The sequence below is a fragment of the Globicephala melas genome, chromosome 8 (assembly GCF_963455315.2).
Source record: "Globicephala melas chromosome 8, mGloMel1.2, whole genome shotgun sequence".
In the NCBI taxonomy this organism is placed as follows: Eukaryota; Metazoa; Chordata; class Mammalia; order Artiodactyla; family Delphinidae; genus Globicephala; species Globicephala melas.
In genome coordinates, this window is record NC_083321.1 from 88,846,413 (window position 1) to 88,873,271 (window position 26,859).

General features: G+C 41.4%; 1 protein-coding gene across 18 annotated transcripts in view; it reads left to right on the plus strand.

The window, feature by feature from the left end:
• The first annotated feature begins 766 nt into the window (after positions 1-766).
• Positions 767-26,859, plus strand: part of NCAM1 (neural cell adhesion molecule 1) — a 318,154-nt gene continuing 292,061 nt past the window's right edge. For 17 of the 18 annotated variants that reach the window (XM_060304055.1, XM_060304049.1, XM_060304056.1 and 14 more), the window contains exon 1: positions 958-1,149. In XM_060304055.1, coding sequence (XP_060160038.1) covers positions 1,098-1,149 — 52 coding nt within the window. In that variant the 5' untranslated portion in view covers positions 958-1,097. Of the gene's footprint in view, positions 1,150-26,859 lie in introns of all 18 variants that reach the window. The other variant, XM_060304054.1, reaches the window with a different exon arrangement.

Sequence of the window (26,859 nt, forward strand, 5' to 3'; positions counted from 1 at the left end):
TCCCCCACCCTCTTCTGTTTAAAATAACAGCTGGAAGATTCATTGAAACTCTTTGCGTTGGTACCTCAGTGATATTCTATATTAAAATCTTTAAGAATTGAGGTTGTATGCCCTTGTAAGAAAATATTATTTAATATTGTGCCTATACCATAAAACCTACATAAAAAATCTTGGTTATCTTTATAAAGAGGCCACAGATTCCAGCATTTATAAACAAGAAAACATTTTCCTGTAGTTATTTCTGAAAATCCCTTCTAAACATCTGCGTTTTCCTTCTAACTTAAGTTGCTTCCCACCTCCTTGCCCTGAGATCTGCTGCCTCTTTGTGGGAGAGCACACTTCATACCCAGTATAAAACAAACAAACAAACAAATTAACAAACAAAACCCAACAACAGCAATCCCCCTCCTTCTCCAAATTTCTAATTTCCTGCACTTAAAACAACTAAGTCCTAGGCTATCCTTATAATTCGAGGATCTTAGGATCTAAATGAAGGATTCGACAACTTTGAAACCCTACACAAACCCAAAATTTTACTTTTATTATTTACTAGTTATTAAAGTATCCTACCTTCCTGATTAAGGAAGGTTGGATGGCAGCAAGGACCGCGGAGGCACAGGCGAGAAGTGTGAAAAGAAGAAATCCCAGTTCTGCCTGGAAGACTGCCTGTGAAAGAGCCCGACTCCTCCGGCAGTTCCACGCCGGGTTTTGCAGGCGGCCGCAGCTGCCTTCCCTGTCTCTCTTACCTCCTTGATGTTCGGCACTATTTGTGGCCGGCGTGGTGGAAGGACACAGTGAGGTTCTCACCCCCGCCCCCCGCTCCCATCCCCAGTTCCATCAAAGCGAACCCGGGCCAGCGCAAGGATCTCCGAGTTGCGAATGTGCTGAGGCTGGGACTGTCACTCATTCTCCGATCAGCGCGTGAACGCAGCTCGGCAGCGGCTGGCAGGAAACAATTCTGCAAAAATAATAATACTCAGCCTGGCAATTGTCTGCCCCTAGGTCTGTTGCTCTGCCGCCGTCCACACTCGCTGCAAGGGAGGGGGGGGCAGAGAATTTACCGCGGCAAGAACATCCCTCCCGGCCAGCACATTACAATGCTGCAAACTAAGGATTTCATCTGGACTTTGTTTTTCCTGGGAACTGCAGGTACATTTTCAAAATTAATATTCGCAATTTGATTTGCTAATTGCACCCTCCCCCAACTCCTCCCCCCGAGGAACGCTGTTATTTGGGGTGGTTTTACATGGAATGCTAAGAGTGGTCATTTTCGTTGAGCTGAGGAAGGAGCGCGTCGCCCTTGCTGCCCACCCGAACCCTCCCGGGCTGCCTGGACTGGGGCAGCCTCCCCGCGTAGAGAGCGCCAGGCGCCCCTCCAGCTCGCCCGCCCTTCCCACTTTGTGTGCCCGCTGCGCTGGGAGCGGAGCAGCCCGCTCCCGGGACGCTGCGGCCGCGCCGGCGATGGGCAGCGCTCCATCCCCGAAGGCGGGTGGCGGGCGGCGGAGCGGGGGAGGCCGCGGTTCGGTGGTGCAGCCGCACAGGCTCGGGTTCTGTGGGGAAGGGGCTTGTCAGCCCCGGTTCCGCGAAGACTGAACAATAAGGCCGGGGCAGCCGCCCCCGATCGTTATTTCCCTGGGTCTAATAAAGTGGGGCTCGCCGCCGTTGCGCCTTTAGCCCCCGCCCCGGCCGAATAACGGTTTGAAAAATGGGGCGAAATGGGCAGAATTTCAGGGCTGTGTGGCCGTTGTTGCACCCCCGTCGGTATGACGTTAGTTTTTCATTTGCCAAATATCTGGTTAGTTGCAAAGCCTGCTCTCGGCCCGGAGCAAGAGGGATGGGAGGATCGAGCGCCGCGTTTTGACAGGAGGAAGTGCGGAGGGGCGGAGGGCGAGGAGGGCGTGATCGGGGCTGCCTGGTGTGTGTGTGCGCGCGTGTGTGCGCGTGTGTGCCTTCACACGCACCGCGAGCCCCATGTTGCGTGGTGCGAGAGAAGAATGGCAGGTAGCCGCCCGAAACACCTCGCCCCAGTCTCCTTTCTTTGGGCGAGGTTCCCGACCCTGGCAAAGTGCGAACAATAGGAGCTGGGAGGAAGACAGTAGTGATGCTGCCGCGGGTGGCGGGGGCTGCGCCGCCGCCCATAAAACCTTGGCGGCAGGGAGGGAGGTTTATTTCATTTGGGGTATTTCCATCCCGGCCTCCCTGGAAGATTCTTCAGTGCGTGCCCACCCTTCCCTCCAGCTGCTCACCCCACCCCACCCCGCCCCACCCCAGGATTTGCGTTTTGGAGCTGACGGACGGGGAGGGGGAAGAAAAGGAACAGGAACCGGAGAGAGCTGGGTGGGGTGGGCAGACATTCTCGGTGGGGGGCGTGTGCTGGGAAGCGCCCGAGGAAAGCCGGGCGGAGGGGTCTCTGTGTTGTGGCCGCCGCTGCCAGCTGCCGCTAGAGCTGCCCTAGACGGCCGAACCTGGGTGGGGGAGCGCGCGGGGCGGGCCGGGGAGCACCCAACGCGACCCCTCCCCGGGCGGCACGAGAGCCGCGCTCCGCCGCCACCTCCAGCTAACTCGGGTCCCTCCCATGGCGACCAATCAGAGAGAGGCTGGCTGGGCGGGAAGCCGCGAGAGGCTTTTATTTCGGCGCGGGTGGCGGCTGGGAGCTGCCAGGACAGTCTCCCGGTGCTCCAGCGTAACGGTCTCTCTCGCCCCGCGCCGGGAGGAACCCCGCCCTGCGGCGGGGTCCCCAGCCTGCCCAGTTTCCGAGGAGATAAAATGGAGTCGAGGTGGTTACCGGGAGGTCTCCTGGTCTGGCCCGCCCGTGCTTCCCCACTCGTGCCTCCTTCACGCCGACTTGGAGCATCCCTCCCGCCCCTCTGGCACACACACGCCCGCGGAACCGTCCAGACCGGAGCGTGCTGCCTGGGAGGGCGCAGAGGCTGGGCGCACCGACACGCGTGCGCTGACCAGTGGGCAGGGGGCGAAGCTCTGGGCGGGCCGGGGGCGGGGCCTTGGCAGGGGTGGTGAGGAACCCAGTGAGGGGGAGGGGGAGGGGGGGTCGGCCAACCCCAGCTGGCTTCTCGCTCTGTACCGGCCGTCCCCGGGTCAGCATCCCGCCCCCCGCCCGGGCATGCCCTTTCCCATCGTGTCCGTGGGACTCCCGGGCGCGATTTCCCCGCACTGCACGCGGGGGTGTGTGTCTGGGATGTCCTCTCTTCTAGATGGGGGCGTAACGGTAGAGACCTGATCTTTGGTAGGCCTTTAGGGGGGATCGACCAGACGTCCTTTCCAGCGTCGTGATGTGTGTAACTCTTGGTGTTGGGATCCCCAGGGAATTCCAGGTTGGATATTCAAGGCTGCCCAGGCAAGGCTGGCATTCTGACCGGTGTTCTCTGGAAGGAAAGCGTCCTCGTTCCTGGCCCTAGTAACGTGAGGATGGGAAGAAGGCAGAACGGGAAACACATACAAGGTTGCTTAACAAAAGAAAGAAGTTGAGTGGTTTTCCAAAGAGAAATAATTTTCCATTAAAGTATTGTTTTTACCATAGCTTAAAAAAAATGTAGAGTTCAAGTCAAAGGATCAGGACGAAAATAAAAACGAAAACACACACACATACGTTTTGTTGTTGTTGTTGTTGTTGTTTGGCCTGCAGTGTTCTGTTGTCTCCAGGGACAATGGTTGCTCAGTCTCTGCTCCACTGGGCGCACATGAAAATTTAGATGTAAGGTGTGCTCACCTTAATATACCAAAGGAATCAGGTCTGCTGCCCCTTTGTCATTTTGGTGTCTTCTGCTCCTTAGGAATAAAGTGAAACGTTGTGGAATTACACAGCAAATTTGAGTTTATTCTAACTGCAGTTTTAGATGTTTTGTGGAAAAATTGTTTGATTGAATGATCTGGAATGGTTGTTAAGTCATACATTTATTTGATAATTTTATAATCCTCTCTGCCAGTTTAACTTGGAAGAGTCAAGGAGTGATCAGGACTGCTTTTCTAACAAGTAGCACCAGATTAAGAACAAAGAACACATTTGCTACCCAAAAGCTAGCTTGCACTGTATTTATAGTATATATAATATCATTTACTAAACGAATTAAGGTATGTTTCAGTGGAGTTCGCTATGAATACAGTTATGGTGAGCTATATTTTTTCACTGGTTTTCATTTTAATATCAGTAATGTATCTTTCTGAACAAAATTTAACGGAATGTAATAAAGCCATATTTAAGAATGTGGGAAACCTTTTACAACTCTGTCCAAAAACCGAAAAGTTAATTTTCTTTCAACAACTATTAGCATATTTTAAAATATTGAAAATAACCTAAACTTTATTTAAAATTCAACAGAATTAAACGAAAGAGAATAAAATCCAGACATTGTGGATGCTTGACCTGTCACGTGTTTAATAGCTCTTGAGTTGCTATTCCCACTACAAAGATTCTAAAGATCTGCCAACTGGGGCTAAGTTTTCATTAGTCTAACACTTAACATTGTTTTTTAGAGTCAGTTTTCAAGAAGCTCCCCCTGTCTTCCCCCAACACACTGAACTTGATGATTTCTTTCCAGATACATTTACCCAGGGTCTGTTTTTTAAAAAATAATATTAAAATAGCAGAAAACAGCAGGACATATGCATGTTTAATAAAGGAGGTTCATCCAAGTCTCTATGCTGATTGATTAAACTAAGGGTTTGTTGATTTAAGTGGTTACTGTTTCTCGAGCTTGATAGTTCAAGAATTAAGGCACTAATTGTTTGCCAAAAAAAAATTATGGTGTGGGTGTGCTGTTTGCAAGGACTGTAGGTGCTTAGTCAAGGCAGCAGGAAGAGAGAAAAATTAGTCACTGGAACCCCGAATTCTGAGTTTTGCATAAGTGCTTTACTTTGGAATACATTTATCATTAATTGATTTCCTCAAATAGGTAATATGTCATTTAATGTAAGTAATCTATATTTTTTCTTAATAGGGAACAACATCTTAATTGCCTTTCAAAATAGCACCATTTCGTCATTCAAATACTAATCTTTAGACATGACAGACGTTTTTATTTGCTGCAGAACTCAGTTTTGTAAATTACAGACAGCATCTTGTAAACTTTACACTGCTTGAAATACAGGCTTTGGAATTTCTGATCCAAGCACTGAATTTTTAAGGCGACAAAGCCTCTATTTAATATTAGTTTGATGAATTCCCCACGTTTATGGTCTTCAGAGTTACAGAACTGGGGCTGCTTTCCAGACTGAAAGGGACTTCAGTGCTGCTGGCAGACCTCCAAAGATATTTTACAGACAGTTCTTCCTGTCTTGGTGGAAAATAAGTGATCGACTACCTGTTACTAAAGAACGGTTTGAACTTTCCCTGCTGATCTCGGGTTTGTGGTGCTGGAGAGCAGAACCAATCGACAGGGAGGGGAGAGAAGGGACTGGCACCTGCCCCCGTCAGTCGTCTGGGAACCGTCACCCTGGGAGGAGACAAAGGCATTTTAAAAAGGCTCTTCTGCACTATTGAAGTATTGAGCTTCCGAGTACACACATGTCTTATGCTGTCAATATAAATATTTTAATGTAAATTCCATAACTGATGATTCTTCGGTTTAGTCACCTAACGGATATATAGGCTAAGAAACTTTGGGAACATTAAAAGAAGTGACAGGAAATTATACGCAGCATTTTTCCAGTCTTAAAAATGAGTTACAAATTAAACGAAATTGAAAACATGACTCAACAGGCCATGTAATGATAATAGCTCTTTGAGCTTTGAATCAAGAAGACTAAAGGTTAAGATTCCTTTAGTCAAAAAGGAAGAAATAATACGATTCAGAGGAGAATTTTATACATCTCTTCAAATGGTGAGTCTCTGAGCAATATTGTCAGAGACAGCCTCTTAGGAAGAGCGAATGCCCAAGGACCTCTCCGAGTCCTAGTGAATAGGTCTCTGTGAGATCCCAAGTTTTTCATATGAAAAAAACATGTAGTGAAACTATTATCCAAGTAGATGTACTTACTGCTGTAGAGCAGTGCAATGCCGAAGTCAATCTGAAGGTCAGAGGCACGTCAACTCTAGCCCTTTTTGTTATTACCTCTTGGTGCCAAACTTTAAGACCATTTGCTGATGTAGAGGGACGTAAATTATTTGGCGTTGCCAGTGGTGCCATTACACTCTTTTATTTCACGGTGTTGAAATGCTGTCTCTTGGCTGAAGATCCTCATTAGGGGCCTTGCCTTTTGATGTTGACCTGGGTGCCAAATGGCGGCTTTTCGGGCACTTTCATTGTATCACACTGTTCGGCCACGTCTGCATGCAGCCACTGAGTTCACTGTTTTCAGTTAGGTAGACACACTTTTCCCTTCCTGCGGGATTAATTTAGCTTCCAGGCAATCACTCAAAGAGAACTATACTAGAAGGACAAGACATTTGGTCTATGTTGTGTATGTGTGTTTTTGATTTAAAAAAAGATTTTAATAAACCTGTTAGGCATTCGTTTTCTCTCAGATATATGTAAATATGCTTGCCTTTCAATTCAAAGATTGCCTCACTGGTATGACTTGAAAGGCCTCTGTACAACTTGTATTCCACTGGATACTCTCCCTGAGTAGTTTTGATTTGGAGCTGCAAACCCTGGCAACATCTGGCCCTGTTTTCCATCCTGTATCATTCCTGAGAGATCTGATTACCTCACCATTTAGGAATATTCATAGTGGTATCACACTGTTGGAGATTGGGTTACAATAGGTATTCTCTTAAATACTTCATCAAATATGTTGAGTGCCAGCTTTTTATCATCAGCTCTGTGGGGAATTACAAAGCACCGTGATGACCTAATTTCTGCTGTCAAGGAACCCTGTGAGTAAGAGAGCCTAGAGATTAAGTGTGGCCAGCGGCCTAGGGCCCTAGGGTGAAATCCCAGGCACACAGACCCTTTATTAGCTCTTTGATCCTGGGCAAGTCAGTTCCCTTCTCTAAGTTTGTTTCCTCTTCTGTGAAATGGGAAAATTCGTAACACCTACTTGGTAGAGATCTTGTGAATATTTTCGAATGCACATGAGCTGTGCTTATTAAGGAGAAAAAGGGATGTATATGGGTCTAGAAAAAATAATTATTCAGACATAATGGTCTTGTTTTAGACAGACTTTAAGAAGAATGTAATAGGAACTCTACTTCAAAGATGAGAACTAGATTTTTTTTTAATCTGTTTTTAAATATGCCTGCGTGTCTTGTTGGTTTATGAATACTTCAGAGAGAAAAGGGTCTCCTTATGAGGTTGAAAGCCGTTAGCACAGGGATGCATCTGGGTCTCATGGGGGCCAAAAGGTCTACAATTTTGAATGCCCTTTTTAAGGAAAATTCAGTACTCTCTTGCTTTCGACCGTTAGAACAGGTCATCAGGTCCCCATCCCCCCCAGAGCCTTGGAAGGACCCTGTGTAACGGAGGAGCCCATGCAAACTTCTGACCTGCCATAGCAACTGTGTTGGTCTCCTTGGGCCCACTCGCTTGAGAATACAAGCTAATTGTTCCAATGTGTTAAACACGTACCTTGTAAATGTTGTGCGCTGCTTTGAACATTAGAACCATGTATCAAAATCAAAGTTATTTTTGAAAAGAAAAAGCTATTTGACCTTTATTTTATAGAATATCTTAGGTGAGATCTGAGGTGATTTAATATGTCTCACTGCTGATATTTTTTGTAAATTACAAACTGGAATAAAATAAGGTAATTGATATTATTATTCAAATGAGTCAAACATAAGTGCCCTATTGGTGAGGCAGGAAGAGGTTTGCCAGCTAAAGGCATATGATACTGGAGAAGAGACTGAAGGTTTAGCTATCAAAGAGGGAATAAACTGAATATATAATCCCAGTAAGTGTGTCTTAATCATCACTGTACAATTCACAGAGTGTTTGATACGCATTATATCTTTTAATCTTCATATCTTTTATTCGGTAAATATTTATCAAGCACTTATTGGGTGTTGGGTGCTAGGAATACAGTGGTAGACTAAACATAACATCATCCCTGTTACCTAAACGTACATCATCCCTATGTAGAGCTTCTAGTCTAATAGTGTGGAGGAATATAGACATTAGCAAAGTAATTCACACACATCTTTATAATTATATATTCTGATTAAAAACTAAGGAAAGGAGAAGGGTGCTATGAGAGATTATTGGGGGGGAAATCTTTCTTTGGGTAGTTGAGTGAGTGAGCAGGTAACGTTTAAAGAACTCTCTGTGAAGTAGGAAGGACAGACGCTCTTCTCGTTTTAAGGCATGGTTGATTGACTACTTAACAAACATTGAATCACGACAAATATTCCTGACTTCCTTAATTCAGTGAACCTTCCTGAAACCTTGTGATGGTCAAATAGTTTCAGGAATTGTGCTCAGTTTTGGGTTATGAAGTCAAGTAAGATATGCCTCTGCTTCTAGAGCTTACCATCTAGTGTTGGGGAGAGACATACTCTACTTACAAATAGAGACATGGATTAAATGCCATTGGAGCACAAGGAAGGAAGCAATTAACTCTGCTTGGGGCTCCCTTGAGCTGGGCGTGGGGCACCAGTTTGCCTTCACTGGATGGAACAGGAAGAAGAGGTGATTCAGCAGAACCAACACACGGAGATATGAATATATACAGTCACGTTTGGGGAACAGTGTTGGGTACCTGGGGAGAAGTGGCCAGACTTGAGGAGAAAAACCAGTTCTCTAAGGGCAGATTGTGTTAGGTCTTGAAATAGAAACTGAGTCTAAGAAGGGGTAAGTGATTTACACAGGTGAAGCTGGGACTATAACAACGTTCGTTGGCTGAATTTCATCCTTTTTTAAAGTTAGGATAATTTGAATACATATAGCCTTGGAATACGAGCCAAGCAAATGTGAATTTGCTTGGCTTCTGGGCTGACCGATCTGATGGAAGTGAGGGGGGCAGTGGTAGGTGGAGGGCAGTATCAAGAGCTTTGGAGTCTGACAGGTCTAGGTTGAGGTCACTGTCACTGACATTCTGCAAGGTGCTGCCCTTTTGAGCCCGCTTCCCCTGTGTAAAATGGAGAAAATGACACCTCCCTTACGGATTTTGGTGAGCTTAAATAAAATCACATATGTAAAACAGGTAATATGCTGTAGGTACTCAATATACCTATACCTTCTTTTAAAAGGTTCATCCTGCATGGAGGTTTTATTTGAAACCTTTATTAAACAGGTGTGCTGTGAATGTGATGTGCAGAGTTCTGTGCTGGAGGCTGAGGGGAAAAACAAAATACATTTAAGCAAGTTATACCAGGCCTGCAGAGGCTTTCAGATGGCTGGGGAGAAACCACTTACTTTGTTCAAACACTTAATCCTGAAAGGTACTATGTGAATAAGTGCCTAGAAGGAAGGAGACGGGTAATAATTGTGAGAATTGTTCGGAAAGGCAAAAATTGTCTTGGTTGGTTTAAATGTTTGGAAAAAGATGTGGCAGAGCTAGTACTTGATCTGAAGCTCCGGGGACATAAGGATAAATAAGAGGAGGAAGGACCCAGCTCTCTGTAGGAGGAGAAGCATCTAGCTAGAGAATTATTGGTATTGAAGAGCAGCGAAAGCAGATTGGATATTGGGACAAATCTTATTAAAATTTTAAATGCTGCGCAAAGGAGAGGGTGCTGCTGGAGATGTAAGAGAAATCATTTAAAAAAATACTTAAGAGTATAGTCAACTACAGCAATTGAACGTCTGCTGTGCTAGGCTGTGTGTTTGTTGCCAGCTAGGAATCAGCAGAGAATTAAGTAGGAGCAAATCAATAGAGATCGTTGCAGTCCTTAAGGGGAGTTTTGGTTTTATGCGGCAGCCACTATAGTGGCTGGACAAAATCATGAGCTGGTAAAAGGATTTTTGCTGCATTATGAAAAATCAGCTAGATGATGGAGGACCCAGAGGCTAGGAGATAGGAGAGCCAGTTGAAGCCGCTTTGAAGGCCAGTGAAGTCTAATGAAAGTCTTTTGCTTGATGGGGTAGGAAGATGTGTATGTGGGGAAATGAACTGTTGGGCTTAGATTAAAAAGATTTGGGTTCAAGATTTCTCTCTGCCACCAACTGCCTAGAGAATCTGTGTGAGTCACTTAATATCTTCGAACTGTAATTTCCTCATTTGAGTAGGAGAAGCAAATAAAATAATGTATGTGAATGCACTGCAAACCAAAACACTTCACAACTCTACCTTTTATTAATAGACGTGTAGCTGAAAAGTCTTATAAAAATTAAATTCTATATATCAGAGGGGCTTGTTAAAGAAATCCAACTGCGATATATTTTAAAGAACAGATACACTTGTAATGGCTTTGGATAAGGATAAAAAGGACACACACAGCTGACATGTTGGAGATGACAAATCAACCAGAAGAGGTAGATGTTAGGTCCAAAATGGTAGCTGACTGAGAGAGAGAAATAATTTTAAGCTACAAACCCAAGGTAATGAAATAATCATGGTACTGTCAGTATGACGGGGAATTGAGAAGAGGGGTTACCTTGGATGAAAGATGGATAACCTCAGTTTTATACGCATTAGGTTTTAGAAAAAATTTGGGCATCCTAGTGTCTTAACTTGTATGCAGGTTGTGGGTGGTGAAATCTATTCAGTTGGCTTCCACTAGCATTAAAAAGAAGGAAGGAATAAAAGGAAGAAAAGAAGGAATGGAATAGAATAGAAAAGAGAGTATGTCTTATGTAGTGAGGGTAGGTATTGTTTTGTTAAACTTTTGTTGACCCGGTTGTGATGGAAAACATATATCATGTTATGACTCAGGTCAAAAAAGTTAGAAAGCTAATCCTCATAGATGGAGGAATATAGGACTAGAGAAAAGGTAAAACTATCTGTAGTGCAGAGAAGGGACAGGATAGAGATTTAATGGGTTTTGGGGGAGAACGAGAAGAGAAGTAGTGACAGTGAAAATACTTACTGAGCATCTCCGAAATCTGTTAGCTGCAGATGTAAAACAAAACCCCCAAACTCTCAAGTACAATTCCTTGATAGCAAGAGAGCTTACTGTCTAGTGGAGAAAGAAAAGACAACTGGGAATACCAGGTGGCATTTAAAGCCAGAAATGTGGCTAAGATTGTCGAGGCAGGATAAAGATTACCTGTGCACCAGGAGAGATTGGAACTCTTCTCAGTGTAAGTGAGCTCTGAAGGAGGCTGTAAAGGAAGGATTTAGCGTGGATGAGGTACATTACTTGGGTGTTTGCAAGGAAGCCCAGCTAAGGAGACCAAGAAGACTGAGAGTCGTAGTAGTCTATATTTTTATCCTCTTTTGGTGGAGAGAAAAACACCATGAATTAGAACACGTACATTGTGGAGTCTTTATCACACCTGAAGTATTTATGTTGTTGTGTTTATGTAGCATCTAGAATGGTATCTTGTCCATAATTTAGAAAGTGATATTGAACAAAAAAAGGTAACCAGAGCCTCGTGGTATGACTGCCTAGGTAAGAGAAGGATGATAATGTTAAGTGGAAGAGTTGGAAACAAATAGTATTTATAAGCATGATCCCAATTTTGTTTTAAAAAATCTCTTTCACTTCTTAAGACTGGAAGAAGATTAATTTTTATACTATCTGAGCTTTCTCTAATGAGCTTTGTGTTCAGACTGCAAAACAAATAGTGCAATAAAAAAGAGGTGGGTAAGAGTATAAGGAGGATGAGACTCAAGCAGCATCTTTGGATTTGGAGGAGAGTGGTGATCTTAGAATAATTTCAGCTGGATGGTGAAATTCAAGTTCTTAGAATCAAAGACTGAGTAAGAGCTGATATCCCGGGCACTTGACCAAAATGAAGGGGAGAAGAGGTGTTCGTTGGGAAGGCTTTAAGCTGAGGGCCATCTGGGCACATGTACCTGCACACTGAGGGAGAGAGCCAGAAGAGGTTGGCGAGGCAATGCACCTACCTTTTAAAAAATTTCAAAACATTTTTATTATTGCCAAAGAAATCCCATGCCCATTAGTCATTACTTTTCATGCAAAATCTTTTGAAGTCTGTTCTGCCTGTCACATATTGGATGCGTTGCTTTGATCAGATCAGCAAAGGAGTGGAAAAGGTTGAGATTGACCACTTTTCTAATGTTCTTTTATTCATATTTCATCTGCAAGTGTCCATTCTGTCCACATGAGAGACTGCCCATCACCACTTAAGCTGCAGTTGCTGTATGATGTTTAGATTTAGGGCACAAATGGAAACCTTAAAGATCTGCTATCCTGAGCATGAGAAGATCTAAATTCAATACAAACACTTTGATTTAAGTTATAGTTATAAATTATCTTCCTTTTTTTTAGATTGGGGTATAGTTGCTTTACAATGTTGTGTTAGTTTCTCCTGTACAACGAAGTGAATCAGCTATATGTATAAATATATATCCCCTCCCTCTTGGACCTTCCTCCCCACCCCCCCCCCAATATCTTCCTTTCTTAATTTAGCATCTCTTTTTGGTGTTTTAGCGGCAGTGCATATTTTAGGGCGCTCTCTGTAGGTCTTTTATATCAAACTTGATTTTGAAAGGTGGCTCTCCTGCTGTCCATGGCCTTGATCCAGTAATTTAATCTCTCCAACACTCAGTTTATTTATGTGTGAGACAGGGATAATAATACCCACCTAAAAGGGCTGTTGTGAGGACAAAATGAGGTAATTTATACAACTGTCTGGCACATAGTAAACTCAGTCATTTTTCCCCCATTTCCCTTCTTTCTGCTAAAGTTCACAGTGAAGGGGTGTACAGTTAGTGCTGGACTTAGATATTGATTATAATTAGAATCACAAATTTTCCATTTATTTTTCATCCTCTGAGAGTTCAGCATTGAACTCACCGTGAGTTGCAACTGAGTTGGAAACGCTGTGGCTCATTGCTTAGCTGCTTTACCTTCCATGAAAGCAAAGTCATCTTGATTTTGAGAAAAGTGGAAGTTTAAAACACAGATTGGTTTATATAGATTCTATTTGCATAGAGTTAATGTTAAATCTGTCAATGGTGGAGCCATAATATTTGAAGTAATGGTTGCTGATAAAGAACCTACTGGTGATACTTGATTAATATGGAAATCATTTGTCTGGTAACCTTTATTTTTTGGAACATGAAGAATGAAGAATTAAGGGAAAGAGTGAAGAAGTGAAGGAATTCAGCCTCTGGATAGCCAAAATACACATCCCCAAAGCCCATGCACTGAATTGTACACACTTGACTCATAGGGAAGCCCTAAAAGCCCTTAAACCTTTATTCACAAAGAGCCCATATATTCTTAATTAATTTCCTAGATTCTACCACATTTATAAAGATTCCTAGATTCAGATTAGAATCAAATGAAACATGACCACTAGGTACAGGTACACTGATGGTAAGAAGATGTAGTAACTTTGAATGGACGGAAAAATTATGAATCAGACTCAAGAACACAAAAAAACATGTCAGTCCTAGCCATTTAGTATTTGGCTTAAAAGGAAGCCCTATACAACACAAATGCCAAGGGCATGTCTCTAACACAGTGTAGTATAAATAATGCCTATTTATGACTAAACCTCATTTTCAAGCAGCAGGCAACAATTATATGGACACAGTTCTTGAGCATGTGTCTTTAGTGTTCAGCTCTGTACTAGGCGCTAAAGGAGTTAAGACTGTTTTTCCATATAGTTGGAAAAATAAATCAAACAAACGTAGGTACCATTATCTTCACCAATGGCAAGTTGGAATGAAAGAGGCAATGTAGTTAGTGTTACTCATCTGGAAAATCTACTCATGACACATTCTAATCCCCAAGGATTTAGGACAAAGGAGATTTCATATTTCATTCTTATAAAGTGACTTCGTTATACTGTTTGGCTTCTCAGCTTGGCTTGAAGCCCATAGCTATTTATTTACCATTAAGATAAGGTGGGTCAGCTAGTTTGTTTCTTCTCTGCTAAGTTATACTAAATATATCTTGAGATTAAAGATCCTAACTAGTCAAGCAATTGGACTTAATTGGTTGTCATGCCTCCCTTCTCTCTTGAGTTTTTTACTTTTAGCAGAATGAAATGTCCATGTTTAAAAAGTCAGTTTTGGGCTTCCCTGGTAGCGCAGTGGTTGAGAGTCCGCCTGCCGATGCAGGGGACACGGGTTCGTACCCTGGTCCGGGAAGATCCCACATGCCACGGAGCCGCTGGGCCCGTGAGCCATGGCCGCTGAGCCTGCGCGTCCGGAGCCTGTGCTCCTCAACGGGAGAGGCCACAACAGTGAGAGGCCCGCGTACCACAAAAACAAAAAACAAAAAACAAATGACAAAAAAAAACCCAGTCAGTTTTATAAGACTTGTAACAAAAAACATTAGTCCCCTTCCCCAACCCTTTCTACTCCTTCTTACCCCTCCAACCATTGATTTTGACTCCCCTAAAGTAACCACTTTCTACTCCTTTAGCTGTTTCCACGTTTTTTATCTCCATATTTATACTTTCTTAATTTTCAGTCTCAGGTATTATTTATTGACTTTTTCCTGTACGCACTGCCCACCACCTCCTACTTCCTTTACCTTGGCCTCCCAATATAGCATTTTTTCTATTTTTGGTTAAACCAATCTTTAATGTTTACATTATTATGACCAAGTAAATATTTTTCACAGCTGAGCCTTGATGTATGCTATGATTTTATTCCTTCTACAGTTTTCTGGATTTTTTTGGAGTTTATTATGGCCTCAGTTTTCTTTAGCTTAGTTTTCTACATACCCATCATTAATTCATGGTCAGGTTCTCAAACTGAAGTATATATCCCCTCTCAATATGTTAAAACATGGTTATCTTTTTTCTTCCTCTCAGACATGTATCCTAGACCTAACCCTTTTTTTTCAGTCTAGACTATAAGTTTTCTAGGCTGGTGGCAGTTAATTTATATTTGCCTGATACATAATTCTCTACATTGGAAATTGTTTTCCCTGAGAGTTTTGGAGGTGTTGCTCCAGGTTTTCTAGCTTTCTGTGTTGCATTTGTGAAAGCCAGTGCATTCTAATTCCTGATAATTTGTATGAAACTTGTTTATTTCTCCTGTAGAAGACTTTAGGATCTTTTCTTTATAGTGTTCTGAAATTTCACTATGATGTGCCTTGATGTAGGTCTGTTTTCATTTATTGGGATAGATTCTCAGTGGGCCATTTTAGCCTGGAAATTCATGTCATTCAGTGCAGAGAAATGGTCCTACCTCATTTATTTGCTATTTTCATATCTTTTTAATTTCTTTTTCTGGAACTCTTATTCAGAAATTGGATTGATTATCTGACTTTTCTTATCTTCTATCTCTTATTATTCATTTCTTTGTCTCACCAGGCCCCATCCCTTATTTTCTGGGAGGTTTTCTCAGTTTTTTGCCAATATTTCTATTGAATTTTATATTCAGCTGACATATATACCATATAAAACACATAACTATATAAGCATATAGTAAAAATTTCTAAGAGCTTTTATGCGGTCTTGATGTTTCTTTGGTAGCACCCTCGTCTTGTTTCTTGATGCAATAATCTTTATATTGCTGAGTATTTTAGAAAATTTTTCTGCTTCCTGTATTGTCTCTTTTTCCTTTGAATTCCTCTTTATTGTTGGGTTTAGTATCTCTGCTGTGTTTCATATCGTTTCATTTCATTTCTGAAATTCTAATGGTCCCTGGCTGTCTATTGGTAATTAAGGGTGAGACACTGAAAAGCTGTGGGGAAGCTCCATGTGGGTGGGCTTCACGGCAGAGTGATTCTGCAGAGATCTGGTCCCTTGGGTGGGGGACGTCTGCATCCACTCATTAGTACCTGTGTTTTGTCTTGTGCTGATCAGCTGAAGAGAATCCAACATTTTGCAAATTATAGGGTATAAGTCTTCTGACTGTTCTTTTTCTCTAAGCTGAGTGGGAGAAATGGTTTGGGGGTATTTTATTCAGTTGTCAAGATTTCATTTAATCCTCCAGTTTGCAGTGGGGCATTCTGCCCTCAACAATGCCTGGTATCCCCAAGAGCAAAGTCTCTGTGATTTAACTCTCCATTAATAAAAATGCAGTCTTTTACTGGCGTGAGGAAGAGTGCAGGATGGGAGATAAGATAAATGGCTGCAACCCTCCTATGGGGTATGTGTGTGTGTGTGTGTGTGTGCATGTGTGTGTGTGTTGGGTTGAAGTTAGTGGTGTGAGAAGGCGTGTGGTAAGAGAAGAATTGTGAGTTTTAATTTTGGAGCAGACTGTGAGAACTCTCTGGTGACCCGTCTCTTTCAGTGTTCATAATTGGTACAAGTCAAAGCCTATTTTTGAAATCTTTTATCTCACATGGTTTAGTATGGAATTTTTGAGATTGGAAGAAGCTTGCACAGTTCTTAAAGGAAAAGGTAAAGGCTCCAGGGGTGCGTCAAAGGCAAAGACTTAAGAAGATGAATGTTAAGGCAACTTCAAGGGAGTTGACAATTCAGGGAGTTAGGGCCTGTCTCAGATCGTTGAAGAACCTTTTCTGAACTAAGGAGCCCTCAGAAGATGCCAGGGTGGCCTGAGCTCCCACATTTTTTTGGATATAAAGACATGGGCTTGGCAGTGATGCTGCGAACCAGAATAAGAGCAGTTTCATGAACACATTTGCAAATGGCTGTGTCCCAGACTTGTTGGGTAGCAGAAACATTCACTTAATTTAGTACTTACGGAATAACTACTATGTTCTGTGTAGTTTGTCTAAGATGAATGAATTCAGTAGTTTCGTAAAAAATTCTAAACTACTTTCTGAACTGTTTTTGGTTACATTTGTAGTATTTATTCCTGTGGAATGACACCAAAGACAACCTTGAAGTGTCAGAAAAAAGATAACCGAGAGTTATTTATTCCTTTCTCAGATTTTCCCTTTTGTGTATGTAACTTAAAGTTACTCATGACATGTTTAAAATTTAAAACTTTCATCCAAGAAAACCATCTGTCATAATGAAGCAAAAAAGGGACATTGTGTGATGTTCTTTGAAGATAAGAGATTGAAAATGAGTCCATTAACTGCCCTTGATTACAGTTTGAGGTCATTTTCAGCTAAATTGGTTTTGGAATCAGAATTTAAATTACTGGTCAGGCTCAATTAAGATAACTGGTCATGCAGACCGTTCATTCCCCTTCCTCCCTTCTCATAAAAGAATATATTTATGGTTTATAGTTCTTCACAGCCATTATTAGGCATTATTTTTTAGAAGATAAAGATTTCACACATTAATTGATTTAGGTATTGGAGAGTAGTTTTGTATCTAAATAAGAAACCTGGATAATCATTTATTATTTGATTTTCTAGAGATATTTACACCAGACAATTTTGAAGTCACTGGGAGGTAAATCGATATATTACTCTGTTATATTTTTGCTGCCCTGTTCAATATTAAGAGAATAGCTATCACAGACAACCTCGGGCATTTACATTGTATTATTTAAATACCATAACAATCAGTGTTTAGTGCGGTATATTTTCAGCAAACATAAATTATAAGTATGTATAATTATTTTAACAATGTAGGTATGAGTTTCTAAATATTAAACTTTTTGTTTGTAATGAGTGGGTTTAAAATTGTATTCTCTTTTAACTAACTCAACAGGAGAGATTTAAAATGAGGAGTTCCACTGTTAATTTAGTCTTCACTTTCATCTTTTTATTTACTTATAGACTAGAACAAATAAATTCGTCTGTTTCTTTTGTAACTACAAACTTCTTAACTTGGAATTTAAAGGTACAAAAGAAGAAAACAGTGTAAACCTACAGTGAATATGGTGGTGATAAATATGGGGTTGGTTACGTATCTGGTGATGTCTGGAGAATCTGGGCAGGTAAGGGACTTGCACTAGCTAGACACTCCAACTTCACAAGGAAACAACTTGAATGACTTGCTGATGTCCCTGAAATGCTGCTCTTATCTATCCTAGAAGAAAACTGATGATATGCAGGTGTCACAATCAACTCCTCTTGTCCTGTCATCACATGCCCTGGGATTTGGGTCTATTGGCAAGAAGATGGATTTGATTTAGGCCATAATTAGTATTGACCTACATATAATTTTGAAATATTTTGACTGAAATTCAGTTTGAAACCAAAAGTCTCATCCATATATAACATCGTGTCTTAAAACTCTAACTATAGAGGTTTTTAAAAAAATAAACATAAAAATCAAATTTACATTTTGACGTTTAATACATTGAATAGAAAAATTCATATCCAGAGCAAAACATTTGAGTTGTTGATGATTTTTTTTGTTTGAAATATTAGGCGGGAAAGTCAAGTAGTTGTATGATTGGAATCTCTTCCTGACACTAGGTAGGTGGAGATAGGCCACCCCCCCAAAAAAGAGACACAAGTAAAATTTTTAGTAAGGAAAGTCTAATATTATATCTGCTAGTTTGCATTTTCTTGGAAACTTTGGTAGAAGTCACCAAGGAAACATGTGATTAGAAATGCTTCCTAAATTATTTTGAGATTAAATGTGCGTATGTATGTAATCTGTAGATTCCATTTTCTTTGTGATATTGTTTTATTGAACAAATTCCATTTAATTTTCTATCAAAACATAGCCTTAGCCTTATATTGAATTTAACAATAGTTTGTAAAAATCATAAGTTTTATAAAGGCACACACATATAAGTTAGATGGGTTACCATTAAAATGTAATTTCTTAGTCTTATTTTGGAATTTATAATAAATTTTTAAAATCACGAGTTTGCCAAAGGTATATGCCAGTCAGGTCTTGCTATTTAAAAATGAAGTGCTGGGCTTCCCTGGTGGCGCAGTGGTTGAGAGTCCGCCTGCCGATGCAGGGGACACGGGTTCGTGCCCCGGTCCGGGAAGGTCCCACATGCCGCGGAGCGGCTGGGCCCGTGAGCCATGGCCGCTGAGCCTGCGTGTCCGGAGCCTGTGCTCCGCAACAGGAGAGGCCACAACAGTGAGAGGCCCGCGTGCCACACACACACAAAAAAACCCCAAAAAAAACAACAACAAAAAATGAAGTGCTGTTTCTTGAAAAGAAGGTATAGCTTGAATCCTGTTTCACACAAGTGAGTTTCCTAGATTTGGGGGAAAAAAATTAATATCTTGGCATCCATGGTTGACCATAGACTTAAATATAATACAAAAAGTTTCAAAATCTAAATTGTCATTGTTTACAAAATATTGGCAAATTAGAGCTAAAGCACTTGGCGTTATTGTTATTGTGTAATCTGTTTAAAAATAAACAGTGGAAATAATTGTAGAAACCTCTGGGTTTAGAAAAGCTTGTTGGTGGTTCTTCACATCCTCCTAAAAAAGCAGGCTGTCGTTGCATATTAATCACTCTGTGAAAGGAAGCTTGCCTTATTTGCATTGTGCATGCACCAAGAAGTCCAATAGTGTGCCTGAGAAAAAAATGGGGGGATTGTAATTGTTGTTGTCAAAAGGGTTTTTATTCCATTCAAGTGGAGAAGCTGAATGCTGGAGAATTAGTGCAGTGTTTTGTGGAAGAAGAGTCCCTTTTGCCCACTGCATTTCATGTGGTGCAATCCCAGTGGGTTAGGATCCTGAACATTGGGGTGAAGAGGAGAGGCCTCATCTTCCTCGGATGCAACCGATGCCCCTGTAGGTCTCTGTAATTTTCCAAGAACTTGTTCTGAATCCCAAAAGAGTTAAATTGAGATTTTGGCGATATTTATAATATTGGAAATCTCAGGGGAATTAAACATGAACCAAAAAACCTCTGCATCTTAGTGTTTATGTTTTGGGGTGTAGGGTAGAGATACATAGTATAAAATTAAGTGAATTATGTAGTAGCATTTTTTTGAGAAAATATGTTATTTAGTTAACACCTTGCAGATATAATTTGCCCCTCAAATTGATTTTAAGTGATTTCTTTGAAATTATTTTAATAATGGCATCTTTGCTTCATTGTATTTTCAGACTCATTGGTTAAAAATAAACACTGAGAATAAGCAGCAGAAATGTTCTTAATGTTATTGAGGCTTTCTCTTAATAAGATCTCATTATTAGGTGAGCTACTTTTAGTTCATCTGTGTTTCTCTCCTTCCCTGGTCAAACACATCTCCCTGAAGCCTTTTCCTGGTCTCCTAATTCTACTCAGTTCTAGCTGGCACCAGCCTCGTGAGCCAGTATAGTTTCCAGAACCTTGACATGTACATTAGTTATTTTGGAGGTCTGTTACTTTAGGCTGGTTTAGTATCCTTTACTTGTTTTTAGCATCTTTAAAAAAATTCTGCACAGTCTATGGCGTTCCCAATTAGACTTTGAATTTTACAAGGGAGGGAATGTGCCATTATCTGTGTACACATCTTTTGACAAAATGATTATGTGTAATCATAGAGACAAAACTTATTATTCTAAATGGTTTTGTTGAATATTAGCAGGTGGTTAACTGATTTAAAAAGTTGTACGCAGGTTTTACTTGCCTTTGGTGTATTTGGCTTCAGTGTAAGTCCTTTTTATTGCCTTCTTTAATATTGTACAGATTTGGTTATTTGACAGTTGAACACAGATCCTCTGATGATACCATTTATTTTATTTGAATTGCTTCCTGCAATATTCATGTATATGGAAATTGTGTTTAATTGGGGCTCATGCAGAATATTTCATAGACACATTTAGTGTGTGTTTGGGTTGTTGTTCTAAAGAATGTCAGGAGCCAAGATGTAGTTTGAAAAAGTGGGACCAGTAGAGGCTGAAAAAGCATTTGACAAAGTGTAACACCTCTTCATGATATAAGCACTCAATAAACTAGCAATAGGAAGGACTACCTCAGTCTGATAAAAGGCATCTGTGAAAACCCAGAGCTAATCTAAAAGTGGCCAATAGGCACAGGAAATATACTTGGCATCATTAGCCATCAGGGAAATGCAAATCAAAACCACAATGAGATACTGCTTCACACTCACTAGGATGGACCTAGACAATATTATGCCTAGTGAAATAAGTCAGACAGAGTAAGACAAATACCGCATGATATCACTTATATGTGGAATCTAAAATATAATACAAATGACTGTATATGCAAAACAGAAGCAGACTCACAGACATAGAAAACAAACTTCTGGTTACCAAAGGGGAGAGGGACAAATTAGGGGTATGGGGAGATACAAACTACTATGTATAAAATAGATAAGCAACAGGGATATATTATATAGCACAGGGAATTATAGCCATTATCTTGCGATAACCTATACTGGAATATTATCTGCAAAAATACTGAATCACTGTGCTGTACACTTGAAACTAATATAATACTGTAAATCAATCAAGTATACTTAAAGACAGATAATAACAATGTTAGCAATGATGTGAAGAAATTGGAACCACCATACACTGCGGGTGGGAAGGTAAAACGGTGCAGCTCCTTTGGAAAGTAACCTGGCAGATCTTAAATAAAGTTACCGCATAAACCAGCAGTTTCACTCTTCTAAGTGTACACATACGTCTGTACCAAAACTTGTACACAAAGGTTCATAGCAGCATTATTAATAATAGTCAAAAATAGAAGCAACTGGGGGCTTCCCTGGTGCTCCAGTGGCTAAGACTCTGCACTCCCAATGCTGGGGGCTCGGGTTCAGTCCCTGGTCAGGGAACTAGATCCCACATGCTGCAACTAAGAGTTTGCATGTTGCAACTAAAGATCCTGCATGCCACAGCTAAAGATCCCACATGACGCAACTAAGACACCTGGCATGGCCAAATAAATAAATATTAAAAAAATAAAATAGGGAGATTAAAAAAAAGAACACTGAACCATTAACAAAATAGAAGCAACGGAAATGTCCATTTACTGATAAATGGATAAAGAAAATGTGGTGTATCCATACAATGTAGTGTTATTCGGAAATAAAAGGGATGAAGGATATATACTATAACGTGAATGAGCCTTGAAAACATTATACCAAGTGAAAGAAGCCAAACACAAAAGACCACATATTGTATGATTCCATTTATCTGAAATGTCCAGGATAGGAAAATCCATGAAGATAGAAAATAGATTCATGGCTGCCTAGGCCTGGAGGGTTGGAGGGAAACGGGAAGTGACTGCTGATGTGTATGGGTTTTTTGGGGGAGGGGTGATGAAATGTTTTAAAATAAGACAGGTTGTGATTATGGTTGGACAACTGTGAATATACTAAAAACATTGAATTGTATAGTCCATTTGGGTTAACTGTATGATATGTGAATTATATCTCAATAAAGCGGACACACACACACACACACACACACAGCTGGCATATGCTGTCATTTGGAGGGAAACAAATGAACCAGAGTTTTTTTTTCCCAGTGGAATCTATGAAAGCCAAAGAGAAATTTGTTCTTTTATTAAAATTAATTTTGGTAGATGAAACAAAAGATGGTATAAAATATAGAGCTATGAAACTAAGCATCACCCAACACATCTGTTGATGACATAGCATGAGACTCCGTGGTATAAAAGTTTGAACATTGCTTTACTCTTTCATAAGCTTTCAGTTGCCTGACTAGGATGGAGCTCTTTATTTTTTAAAGATATAGACCCCCTTAAAGATAACTGCCTGAAGGGAAGGGGTTGTCATTGGGGAGGGTCACATGCAAGCCTTCTGGGGGGTCTAACAACATTCTGTGTCTTGAACTAGGTGGTGGTTTCTTGAGTTTTGAATTATATTTGAATTATATTAATTCATTAAGCCGTATGTTTTCATGCAATGCATTATTCTCTGTGTATCATATTTCAAAATAAAAAAGCTTACATTAGAAAAACATAATCGCCTTCCTTGAGACATTAGCAGTCAAATGAAATGTTAAATATGGTATTTAGTAGCATATTAAAGATCAGTAGCACATATTTATGCTAGCATTTTATTACACTACATAGATGAAACTTCCTTTGGGTAACCCACCGCCATCTGTTTGACCTTGAAATTTTATGCCAGTGAAGTTTTGTTTCCAGACTTCCTTGAGCTTTTATACGATGTAGGCTTGGCTGATGGCAGCATCTGTGAGCTGAGAGAGGCCAATATGGATTTTCTCCTCTTGAACAATTCAGAGTGGTGGTAATTTTTGCCCTCTTGGTGCAGAGATGGTGCTGTGGGAGACCCGAGAAGATCGAGAAAGGAGACTTGGACAGTTTCTTCCAAGAGAGTAGGCGAAGGAAGAGAAGGAGAGGGCATGGAGGCGTAGCCTCTGAAAGTCACACGGATTCACCAGGGTTAGACCAAGGAGAGGAAGACGATGAGACAGCAAAGGGAGACAAGAGGCCAAACTGTGGACAGTCTTGCCAGCTGGGCCAAGGCTCTTGCATGTTCTCTAGAGATGCATGGTTCTCAAGGGAGAGAGTTCACGTGGGGGATAGGGAAGCAGCATACCATGGTCTTGAGGTAGGTGTGAGAGTTTTATGTTTATCAAAAGGGGAATTTCTCAAAAGGCTAAACATAGAATTACCGTATGACCCAGCAATTCTACGACTAGGAGTAAACCCAAGAGAATTGAAAACAAGAACTCAAACAGATACTTCTATGCCAACATTCACAGCAACACTATTCACAATAGCTAAAAAGTGGAAAACAGCCCAGTGTCCATCAACAGATGAATGGATAAACACAATGTGGTGCATATGTACAGTGGAATATTAGCCATGAAAAGTAGTGAAGTTCTGATATATGCTATACTACAACATGGATGAACCTTGAAAACATTTTGCTGAGTGAAATAAACCAGACACAAAAGGACAAATATTGTATGATTCCACTTCCATGACATTTCTAGAACAGGCAAATCCATGGAGAGAGACAGTCCCTGTCCTTGGCAGAAAATAGATTACAGAGGCTTGGGGTAGGGGTAGTTATTGTCTAATAGGTACAGATGTTCTGTTTGGGGTGATGAAAACATTTCAGACATAGATAGTGGTGATGGTTGCATAAAATTATGTATATAATTAATGCATCACTTAAAATGATTAAAATGACAAGTTTTATGTTATGTATTATAGTAAAAGCAAAAGGAAGGGCTTCCCTGGTGGCGCAGTGGTTGAGAGTCCACCTGCCAATGCAGGGGACGCGGGTTCGTGCCCCGGTCCGGGAGGATCCCACATGCCGCAGAGTGGCTGGGCCCGTGAGCCATGGCCGCTGAGCCTGCACGTCCGAAGCCTGTGCTCCGCAACGGGAGATGCCACAACAGTGAGAGGCCCGCGTACCGCAAAAACAAACAAACAAACAAACAAAAAAAGCAAAAGGAAAGAAAAATGGGGCATGAACTAAGGAAGGCGGCATTGAGAAGCCCTTGAAAAAGTTTAGGTAGGGGATGGTGGTGTGACTCATGGGTGGTGCAGGCACTGGCAGAGGGGCTGGAGCGGAGGAGATGGATTTAAGTTTTCATAGAGAACTGAGAGATGTTGCTGGAAGGACTACAGCTGTCCTCTAGCTCACAGTGCTTGAGCCCCCTTTTGGTAAGGAGCGTTTAGGAGAGAACAACCATTAGCATGAACACTGACGCTCCAAGAACATAAGAAGGGCACTCAACACAGTCTCAGGGTCCAGGAAGGCATTCGGGGAGCATGAAATTAATGATGAGACCTGAAGTATGGGGAGGAAGTGGCCAGGCACAGGGGCAGGTTGGGGGTGCCAGGCAGAGCAAACATGTAGAGCAAGTAGGGTGGGTAAGGCCCTACGTTGAGACGAGGAGTGGCACACAGTGGAGGAGAGCTGGAAGCAGGCATCTCAGTAAGTGTGTGTCTAGGCATTAAGATGAGTGAGAAGCATCGGATACGTATTTCGTCAAACCCAAAGCAGGGAGATGGATGGGATTGAACGAAGTAAAGGAGCAATAAGGTGATTCAGTTTTTAAAATGCTAATCTATACTTCAAACCTATTTTATGAAAAAAGCCTTACCCCCATTCCATGAAATAGATAAAGAATAACAAAACCACACTCTAATCTAATAACTGTCATATCCTCATTGGTGATCCAGAAGATTTGAATATTATTTTTTCCGCATGGCAATTAAATGTCTTATGACTTGGTGTTCTGCCAGAGGTTGTGGGTTAACTTTGTTGTGATTGAGGGGAAAAACAGAAACAAAAACGATTACCATGTACTTTTCAATCAAACACAAAATTAGACTAATATGATTCCCTTATACCCATCACCAAAATTTAATAATTATCAACTTAAGTCCTACTTTATTTCCTTTGTACTTCCTACTCTTCCTTCCCATCCCATACTTAATGGAAATCCCAAATATTATAACATTTTATCTGTATTTCAGTATGTATCCATAAAGATAAGAACTAGTTAAGTCCTCACAGTTATTATACCTTAATAAAAGTGCTTCCTGTTGTCAACTATCCACTTAGTATTTTGTGACCTTTATTGTAAAGTTAGGCAGGGTAGAAGCAGAAGGGGAAATATTCATTCTACTTTTGTTTGCACTCATCCTTATTCATTTGTTCATTCATTCAATCAGTCATCATTCAACCAATGTGAGTGCTTATTCTGTTCAAAGTATTCTGCTATAAGAGCAAACTAATTCTGCCAGCTACCATTTGCTGTGCCTTTCCTTAAGTACTAGACTACCTTCTTTATATGTGTTTTCACTCCAGGGGCCATATGTGAAGCAAGTGTTATGATTCCCTTTCGCAGACAAAGTGGCCTCCACGCAGGGGAACCTTTCATCCATCTTCTACACCATATGTAGACAAGTTCCTCTTATTTCCTATGATTTACGAATCAACAATTCTTGATGATTCTAATCCCATAACATCTCTGTAATCCATATATTTATCTGCATCCCCACTGCCACCATCTGACTGATTAGGTCACTGTCATCTCTCATGTGGCTCAGTGAGTGACGCTCCCAGCTCGTTCCCTGGCTTTCAGCTTGGCTCCCATCTAAGATGGGCCCTATCTAGACTTTAACCATATTCTCACTCCTCCCCCACCCATCACTCTCAGCAGATGACCTTTCCTCTTATACTTATTTGACAGAGGAAATAGAAACCCTCAGATGAAAATTCACTCCCCCAACCTACAAATATACCTGTACCCACACCCGTCTTTGCCTCTTGTGTTGTGACAGTGGCAGAGGTGAATCCGGTTCGGTCCAAGACTAATCCCAGGAACCTGTTTACTAGGTCACATCCCCTCCCATATTTTTAGAGGGTTCATTCTTCAACGATTGCCTCCACTGGATCCTTTTAATTAGCATTTATATATGACCAAGTCTTTCTCAACTTAAAAATACCCTTCATCTCTTGGCCTCTCCAACAGCTATCCCATCTCTTACCTCTTCACGGTCTGGCTTCAAGCCCCACCACCCCGCTAGGACTGTTCTTGCTGGAGTCACCCATGACCTTGTCATTGCTAAATCCAGGAGAGATGCATTCCAGTCCTTGTCTTGCCTGACTTCTCAACAGACTTGACCCTATGAGTGCCTGCCTTTGGCTGCCATAGCCCCATAGTCTCCTGACTTTCCTCTTAGCACTCTGGCTGCCCCCTCCTCAGTCTTATTTTTCCTGGGTCTTCTTCTGATCATCTCTTAAACGTGGGTGTTCCCCGGGGCTCTCCTCGGTCCTCCTCACTTATCCCTTAACGTTTTCTCAGGTTAGTTGCATCTACTCCCTAGTTTCAGGTACCACCTGCACAGTACATGCATCAGAATCACCTGGAAGGCCTGTTAAAGCACAGGTTGCTGGGCTTCACCCCCACAGTATCGGATTCTGTAGGTCTGGAGTAGGGCCCAAGAGTTTACCTTTATAACATGTTTCCAGGGGTTCCTGACGCGCTGATCTGGGCACCACGCTTTGAGGTCCCCATTCTAATGCAGTTACCGTATTATAACTAGAGTGTTCTGATGAAGTGACCTCTCCCATGCAGGCCTCAGAAACAATAGCTTCACACTACTCTCAGGATACAACCCC